At 40.7% G+C, this 9,615-nt stretch overlaps 1 protein-coding gene across 2 annotated transcripts in view; it reads right to left on the bottom strand.

The window, feature by feature from the left end:
• Positions 1-585: 585 nt before the first annotated feature.
• Positions 586-9,615, bottom strand: part of COX4I1 (cytochrome c oxidase subunit 4I1) — a 31,422-nt gene continuing 22,392 nt past the window's right edge. For both annotated transcript variants that reach the window (XM_085892485.1, XM_085892484.1), the window contains exons 3-5: positions 8,292-8,456; positions 6,630-6,761; positions 586-856 (exon numbers count right to left, since the gene is read on the bottom strand). In XM_085892485.1, coding sequence (XP_085748611.1) covers positions 720-856; positions 6,630-6,761; positions 8,292-8,456 — 434 coding nt within the window. In that variant the 3' untranslated portion in view covers positions 586-719. The remainder of the gene's footprint in view (positions 857-6,629; positions 6,762-8,291; positions 8,457-9,615) is intronic.

Below are 9,615 nucleotides of genomic sequence, written 5' to 3'. Positions count from 1 at the left end.
TTTGATGCCGACAAGCAAGCTTCCCATTGGAATCTTGGAATCAAGGTCGTAAAATATATGGATCTCCAGATTGATCTCACTGTGGCCACACAACCACATGCAGCATTGTTTGAAGACTTGGTGCCACCCCAACGACAACAGATCACTAAAGGAAGGCATCGTTCTCATACATGCGTTTCTGGCCATCGATAATCATGTAAACAGAGCAGATGTATCGACATAAGGAATACCAGACATGAGCTCGCATGTCCTCCTTTGTGCAATTTTATCCAACGTGCACTCCTAATTTCCATCGTGCTAATTACACTCAAGCAGCTGCAGGCTTCTGATTAAGATGGAATGAAGGTTTTTCAATTAAAAAAAAAATTATTATTTTTTTAAAAGATTCATGCACACACCCTTAAAAGCTGGATCTGATGCCGAATAATAAATAACGAAAAAGTCTGCCGAGAGTGGGAGAGACGAAGGAATAAGGTCTACAACATTCAATCACCACGTGAAGCCAATTCCACAACAATCAGAGCAACATTGGCAAACATCTCCCCTTACAAGAAGGATTAAAAATAATAAACAAAGTAAAGGAAACAGATGAAGCAAGTAATTTATTGTTTACATTTGTGTCATGGACAAGAGGGAACAGGCCGTTCGGAGGAAATTGGTGAAGAATCATTGCTTCTGGTTTTCCACACATTCCCCGACATCATGACAAAAGCTGTCACTCATTTCTTCCACTCTTTTTTCTCATAATCCCAGTGGGATGATATTCCAGTGATTGGATTCACATGCAGGTCCAGCATCCGCTGGGTCTGCATCGCGACCGCTTCCTCCGAGAAGGTGTGAGGTGTGGGACCCATGACTGTAGAGACACATGGAATAAATAAATAAAATATAAAAACCACACACCAATGCACTGCAGAACAAAAATATACAAATATGCCAAAGGCATAAGGTAGAGCTTCAAGATAAATTTTGAATATAACAGAAAAAAAAAATCATTTAAAAAAAAAAAAAAGATTCAACTGGATTTATGATTTTTTATTACCTCTGCCACTGAAGGTGAAAAGTTATGCTTTCACCCTGTGTCTGTCTGTCATCTCAAGAAGTTGTGAATGGATCCAGATGAAATTTGGTGGGTAGGTTGGGTGTGTGACAAGGACAAACTGGTGCGATTTTGGTGAAGATCTGGATCCGGATCAGACTACTATAAAAAAAAATAATTTTTAAGCGATTCTTCACCATCGAGAGATCGAGCTAAACTAATATATAGCACAATATCTCAAAAAGTTGTGGACTGATTTGGATGAAAGTTGGTGGACAGGTTGGGTGTGTGGCAAGGAAGAATTTTCAATTTTGGTGAAGATCCAAATCTGGATACAGATACAAGAATTATTTAATTTTTAAGGTGATTCTTCACCATTGAGAGATAGGGCCAAAAATGATATATAGCATGTTTTAAAAATGTATTGGGCCAGATATGTTCTCGTGAGTCAGGTATTACGTGGCGGAGGTATGCGCTCCACCGAGTGTCCTCGTTTTAACTGCGATTACCTTCTCACAATTCATCCTCATGATTATTCCTCTGAACTTGATTCTATTTTTAGTGGTACTACAAAAGCAGATGGAATTGCAAGGACAAGAGAGTGAAAGGATGATGGAGGTACATTGTGAAGAGAAGGATAGCAAGAGGATTGGAGAGAGCTATAGCCAATGATGAGCTGTGTTGGTAATCAAGTTAATCACTCTTCACCACACAAGACTCAATAATTGTTTCCAAAACCATGCATCCTAGGTTTCAATGTGACAATGACATTTTTATCTTCTCCTCCATGACAAACACACTAAAATATAAAATTTGGGTTCTGTCTATTTTTGACTGCAAAACATTGGCCGTTACTCATCAAATCTCATCCAAACTTCACAGGAGGACTAAGGGTCAAATGATAGCGGTTGTAGTGACTTCGTTTGCTCCCCCCTTCCCGAAAGGGGTTTTTCCGCCTTGTCAAAATCCATGTTTAGGTGTATATCTGTGTTAAGATAGCAATTCATGACGTTTTTCGAAGGCCACTTCTTATAAATAGATTATTAAAAAACAACACCAATGACAATAGCATAATACTAATGTTATTACAAAACAATATTAATACTAATAATATTCCCCCTCACCAAGGGGTTTTTCCTCCTTGGACAAATGCCTTGTTAACATGTATAAATAGCTTATTGTGACGTTTCATGAGGCACCCCTACCGGAAGTTAAAAAAAATATATATATATTATACTGGAACTGCCACTTTACAACTGCTGACCAGGTACCAAGACGTCCGGCTTTGACGCAACCCTGCTTTGATACAACACGGGATCAACGAGTTCCGGACCAAGTAACACGAAGTGTTCAATCTATATTACTTATGCAGTTAGCCCTCTTTCCTGGAGACATTGTAGGTATCAATTGAATTGGCGTTTAAATTACCTGAACACGGTCATAAATGTGCAGGAAAATGTCACCGTGGGTCTACAGGGTAAACCGGAACTCCGAGTAATACAAAGCCCCCCCCCCCATACGTGTCTCTAATTTGTGGGATTGATGAGTTATGGACCCCGTAACATGCCACATTCAATGTATTTATGTCAGCAGTTAGCCATTTTTCCTGAATATAGTCTGTATCAATTGCATTGGTGTTTAAATAAGTTGAACACAAAGTTATAAATGTGGACACCATCGGTGCAGAGGGTAAAGTGGGATTCCCCCCCCCCCCCACCACAAGTCGAATGAGGCCCCACACGTTTCTCTACGACACGGAATTCACAAGTTATGCACCGAGGAACAGGCCATGTTCCATTCATTTATGTACACAGTTGACCATTTCTCCAGGGGCCATCATCGGTATGAATACAATTGCTACTCCTGTACCCTCAAATGCATGTAGGCATAGCATCATGATTATCGTGACTGATGACATCATAATTATCAAGACCTCAAACTCTTGGCTTGCAGCCAAGCAAGCCTTCTGCAAAATAAATAAATAAATTCTAAAAGTTCTCAGATTCAAATGAAATAATTCTAGCTGATCAGATTGACATTTAAAACGTACATTCCACATGTCCGCTCGATTATAATTTTGAAGTTTCACATTGAATGATGCAGCGGTACAAGAGTAAACATCATTTAATATTTTTCCTTCAATCCAACATGGCTGCCAAAGCATGTGCCCTATCAATTATTCATTAACAAACTTGTCTCTCCTTGCCTTGATCTGACCAGCCATTCTCCAGAAGTGGTGGTTTGAATGTTTTAGGGTAAATTCAAAATGGCCGCCAAACCATGTGACATCAATTAGAAATTCACAAACTTGTTCAAGCATGTTTGGGGGAATATGTGTAAAATTTCGCCCAATCTGTTCAGCCGTTTGAGAAGAATTTTTTTTTAATTTTCAATCAAATATGGCTGATGAACCACGTGACCGATGACATCATAAATTTAAATTCTGCCTCTAATGGGGTAGTGGATCGTGGTTGTGAAGTTTTGTGTTAATCAGATGAGGTGCGTTTTTCTATCCAAGATGGCCACCAAACCACGTGATTTTTGACGTAATTTTTTATCAGAAATGTTGACATGGTGATAGATGGCAGATGTAAAGTTTCGCTTTGATAGGATAAGTGGTTCCAGAGGAAAACATTATTTAATATTTTTCTTAAATCCACTATGGCTACCAAACCATGTGATTTAGTTCTTTCATCCCCTCTTCCTGTGCAGGCTGGAGTTCCTCAAGGTAGCGTTCTGGGCCCTGTTCTTTTTCTGGTTTTCATCAATGATCTCTCGGACTCTCTGGAAAATCCTCTATTTCTCTTTGCCGACGACTCCACCCTATGCCGTACCATCTGTCATCCCTCAGACCGGCAAGCAGCAGCTTCTTCGCTCACTGCAGATCTGGATAAAATCACAAACTGGTCCAACACGTGGAACATGTCTTTCAATCCAGACAAATCTCACACTCTCACTATGTCTCTTCGAAAGGACCGTTTAGAAACCCCGCCCCATCCACTTTCTCAACAATCCTCTGGAAGAAGTCTTTTCTTTCAAGCTTCTGGGTCTCACTATCTGCCATGACCTTTCCTGGGAAAGTCACATTTCCAACCTCGCCTCAAAAGCCAGTCGCCGACTGGGAATCCTCCGTCGTGCAAAGTCCTTCCTCGGCCCTCTTGAGCTCCTGACCACTTACAAAGCTTTTGTCCATAGCCTGATGGAGTACTGCTCTCTCCTCTGGGCTGGTGCTCCTGCCTCCTACCTTTCTCGGCTTCACGCTGTCGAAACCAGGGCATTTAAGATCATCGGCATCTCCCGCAATGAAGCTGAGTCTTTGGGCCTCTCACTCAATCACCGCAGGTTGGTCGGTGGTATTTCTGTATTCTACCGACTCCTCTCCAGCCTTGCCCCCCCCCTGCTCTCTCTGCGATTTGTCCCCACCACATTTCCACAGGGCGCTCAAGGTCCGCCAACAACCCCCTTCTGGTAAAACTACCAAAATCACGAATCACTGCTCATCTTCACTCTTTCATTCCTCTTTTTTCCCGCCTTTGGAATAAACTTCCTCACTCAATTCTTTCCCATTCTTCCCTCCAGGCTTTCAAAACAGCTGTTCACCACCACCTCTTATCTTCCCCCATCCAAATCCTCGATCTTTTCTACCCCCGATAATCCACCAAAGCCCACTTCCTTCAATTCTCCTGCTTTCCTTCCTGAAAGTCCCTGTAATGTCCATATTCTCTTCGCCATGTTCCCCGTCCCATCCCCATCCCTCTCCCTTCCACAGTTCACCTAATGTGTCTGTTCCCCAATGTTTTGTCCCTTCCACTCCCACCCCTCTTGTCTCATGCCTCCTTGCTGTGAGTTGTGTGTTAGCTCTCATACGAGCCTCGACCAAGGTATACAAAAAAAAATCAATTATTCCTCAACAAACTTATCTCCCCTCGCCTTGGAGAATATTCGTGTGAAGTTTCCCCTTGATTGGACCAGCCGTTCTGGAGATGTTTGAAGGTTTGAGGGTCAATTCAAAATGGCCACCAAACCATGTGACCTATCAGTTAGAAATTATCAAACTTGTAAAAGGATGTCATGGGGAATGTGTGTGTGAAGTTTCGCCTCAATCTGTCCAGCTGTTCTAGAGAAGATATTTTGAATATTTTTTTCAAAACAATATGGATGCCGAACCACGTGACCTATGACGTCATAATTTTTTTATTATTATTATTTGCGTATGCGAAATAATTTGCGTTGAATTATTGCGTAGATGACACAAGAAATTTCAAATTTTTCCGATGCAGCTTTCTCCCAGTCAATTTTTCACCAGGATACCACTTCACAGATGACGTCACGACAAATCACGTGTTCCCCATGAGCAGTTCTTTCCATGTCCCAAGTTTCAATTTTTTTCCAATGTTCGGTTTCGGAGATAGAGGTCCAACGTTTTTCGGTTTTTCCAACATGGCTGCCACACCACGTGACCGATGACATCATAATTATCAATTGAGTGTGCCATCAAAAAAGATACATACCATGGTGAAAAATTTGCGTCAATCGGCCTTACAGTTGCCGAGAAAATGAAATTTAAAGCGAAAGAAACCTCGCAAATTGCTGGTGGAAGAAAAATAACAACAAAGAATAAATAAAAAAATAAACAGAAGAAAAACAATACGTTACTCAGCCTTGTCGGCTTGGTACCCTTATAAATAAAGAGATGAAAAACAAGAAGCGAATACTTCGATATCGCGCGGCTGGGGGCAGTAAAAGTCTAGGTTAAGAATGATAAAACAATTTTGCAGTTATAAAATTTAAATGTAGACACGGTGAATTAGCATGCATGATGGGAAGAGTTGTGATGTTGGACAAATTTCTATTTACAGCCCTCAGATCAAAGGGACATACGCGGCCAGAAGTGTGACAGAAGACGTGACAGAATAGCCAATTATATAACAGCGCGATGTCGCCGCGCTGTAACAATAGGTTACCCAGCCTTGTAGGCTTGGTACCATAATAAACCACAAACACATATGATTACCTTTTGAAACAGTCACTACTGCTGTTTAACACGAAACTGAAAGAGAGGAGACATGTGGTTCTTGAGCCATTATATGCTTATCAGACCCAAGCCTAGATCTACTACTCTCGTATATTCCCCAGAGGATAACAACATGACCCTTCCTGCCGCTCCTGAAGGGAGTGAGTGTACAAGTACAGTTAAATAAGAGTTCCCTTATAAGGAACTTCAATGCAGGCTACTATCATTAGGCCCAAGGCCTGCACTGGGATTGCCAACCCATGGTTGTTTGTCCATGCTCTATCCTCTAAATGCTAAGCATCAAGCAAGAAAGCAGCTTGTACCATTTTTAAAGGCTTTGGTACGACTTTGCCAGGATTCGAACCACCGACCTAAAAGACTCGCAACGCACACTCTAACCATTACACCACCGAGTCTGATTAGAGATGATACCTCCCATCATAATATGCTCCGCTTAAAATAAATAAATCAACAAACAAATAAATAAATAGATGGCTTGGAAGAATCATTTTGACAAATCACTTGCAGTAAATTAGTACAAGCACAAGTGAGGTGCAGCTCAAAAAAGATGCATACCATAGATACGTGTCCACAGGTAAATCAGTCCAGTTGCTCCAAGAAAAAAAAAAGTCCCACCAACAATGGTCTTCCACTCTGATGTCGGCTTGTTCATCTCAGCATAGGTTTGGTGAAACTTGATACGATACACTACGGTGGGTGAAAGTGCAATCATATGGTGAGGTGACCTGGTTGGTGAATGAGACACAGGAGAACGGAGTGAGCCAACACAGCGGGTGCATGAGGAAGTCGAGGTTGACCTCAAAGGAAGGTAGAAACACAAAAATGTGGGTTGTAGCCAAGTAAGAATAAGTCAGACACCTCCAAGTGGTAGTTTGCAATGCTGTGAGGGTAAAGCTGTAATAATTGTAAGTTCAAATGACTAAACGGGTCCAGAAGGTTGACCTGTTCATGTCTCAATCAATTCATTTGAGTCCAATTTGAATCAGAACAAAATGAGCAACACACTCTCGATTATATGAAAATATAATAAATAAATTTTCACCAGTGCAATAGAAACCAACAAACTAATAAACAGCATTATGACAATCACCAAATACAATGCTGTGGGACAGCAGAAGAAGCGAAATACCAAATTAATTTGGGAAGATGGATTAAAAGAATAACCAATTAGAAGATAACTTGGTAGATTGCATACCTCCGCCAGGCTGAACAGTTTACATTTTGGCTCCCACTGATAAGCCGAATCTGGATCCGGACACAAACCAAACCAAAATTGGCTTGTTTTAGTCACCTAACCAACTTATCCACAAAGTTGTCACAACTCGTGCACAACTTTTTGAAATATCATGATATATATATCATTTGATCCCATCTCTCAATGGTAAAGAATAACTCGAAAAATAAAAATAAAATTCTCATATCTGGATCCAGATTCCAATCTTCACCAAAATCGAATCAATTCTTCCTCGTCACACACCCAAACTGTCCACCAAGTTTCATCCGAATCCGTCCACAACTTTTTGAGATATCGTGCTATATATCGTTTTTGGTCCAATTTCTCAACGGTGAAGAATCACGTGAAAGTTCTAGTATCCGGATCTTCACCAAAATCGAATCAATTTTTCCTTGTCACACCCAAACTGCCCACCAAAATTCAACAGAATCCGTCCACAACTTTTTGAGATCCTGCACGCAGACAAAGACAGACAGGGGTGAAAACAACCTCCTTCCACCTTCGGTGGCACCGGCTATAAGGTTGTGTAATCGACACTGCGTCAATGGTGGTGAACTTCGAGAATAAATTTTTTTTATCTGACTTTTACAATGATTTTATTTCAATTGAATTATATACTTGAACACTGGAGAACACAAATCGCCTGCTCGTCGCTTCCCAAAATTCAGTTTTCCAGTACTTGGACATGTTGAACAAAGTGCTGCATAAAACTGCATCAACGGAACGAGACTTCTGATCTTTAAAATAATTATTTTTATTTCAATTGAATTGTAGACCTGAACACTGTGGGATAAGGTGTTCTATGAACTTTCTATTTAACTTCCACCCACCTGAGGTGGACGGAGGTTATGTTTTCACGCAACTGTTTGTCTGTTCTCAATCATAGAGTCCCGTCTTTTCCACATCAAGTAGTCTGCAGAACCAATGTGTTAATTTTAACGGAATCAAAACAATGTAAAAAAAACGATCAAAATGAAACTTACAATCAATTTTCTCCTCCTTAGTTAGGGATTCCCAAGGCCCCTTTTCCTTTTCTTTGAGAGCACGCTGCGCAGATGTCAACTCGGAAACATACGGCAACTCAGGCAAAGGAATGTCTACTTGATCATAGTAAGATGGAAGTGTCCAGGGTTCTGGTTTTGAGACCACTGTATGAGGAGTAAGGGGTAGGGATGAAAAAAAAAACAAAAAAAGAAGGGATTGGAGAGAAGAAGACAAAAGGGCAGAGCGAGATAAGGCAAGACCAAGTAAAAAATTTTTACTGTCATGTAAATTTCACTCATGAGACACCATCAATAATCAAACTCACAAAGGACACAAAAACACCTGCATGCTCCACCCTTTCTGATGTCCTGAACAAAACACCATCATAGTTTGTAGAAGAACAAGTCGAAAGAAAAGACTACTCTTCAGGAACATCTACAAGTTGTCTCTAACCTTTACCAGACTCAATGGCATTGTTGAGCATCAGGATTCTAATGACAAGTCATACCAGACAAACAGTGAGTGGTACGTGCTGCTTCTTCAAATGATGCTCAGAATTTAGAGGACAGAGCACAGATAAATCCCGAGGTTGGCATCCCTTGCGAAGGGAGATTTCTCCGTAACAAAAAAGGCCCCGTTGACGACAGAGAAAAGCGTCGCTATGAGATGGTCCACACCCAGTGTGTTCTGGGAAGTAGACTCCCCAAAGGTCGACCGCTGTGTTTGTCTGATGTGGTCTTTATTGTCTGCATGTGAGTGATGCGTTATATACCTCTGATGAGCCTGAGAGGCAAGAATAAAATAAATATTCACACAAATCAAAATTTTAAAATTACCCCCATGTGGGGGTGACGGTCATCTCTATAATGATTTTTACTATCATAATCGATGAACTGTTGCTAGATATCTCCTAAAATGACAGACTAGATAGCTGGGTGTGCGCTACCGCTCGCCACATCGCCACAGGGCGAATCCCCCTTACCTGTGGCTAATATTTTAAAGCACCCATTAGCCACTGTGGCTAATCCATGTTATAGTGGTTTTTTTTTTTTACCAGTTTTAGACGAATTCTGGGTGATTTTAGCACAGAATTCAACCTTCGTTGAGACGGCCGCCATTTTGTGTTTTGTTTACGGGAATCACGCGTGATTTCATACAAGCTTATATATACGAACTTTAGTAGTTTTAAACTAGTTTCGAGTAAAAACAAAAATAAATAAATAAATAAATAAAAATCGACTGAAATTACACACGATTCCCATGATTCTCGTCTCAAAATTTTATTTTAATTTTTTTTTTTTCCGAATGATTCGGCGCTACATG

This window comes from Eptatretus burgeri, chromosome 8 (assembly GCF_056783735.1).
Source record: "Eptatretus burgeri isolate ZD-2024b chromosome 8, Ebu_testis_v1, whole genome shotgun sequence".
NCBI lineage: Eukaryota > Metazoa > Chordata > Myxini > Myxiniformes > Myxinidae > Eptatretus > Eptatretus burgeri.
The sequence above is the reverse complement of the archived record's forward strand: the minus strand, read 5'-3'. Positions and strand labels throughout refer to the sequence as shown.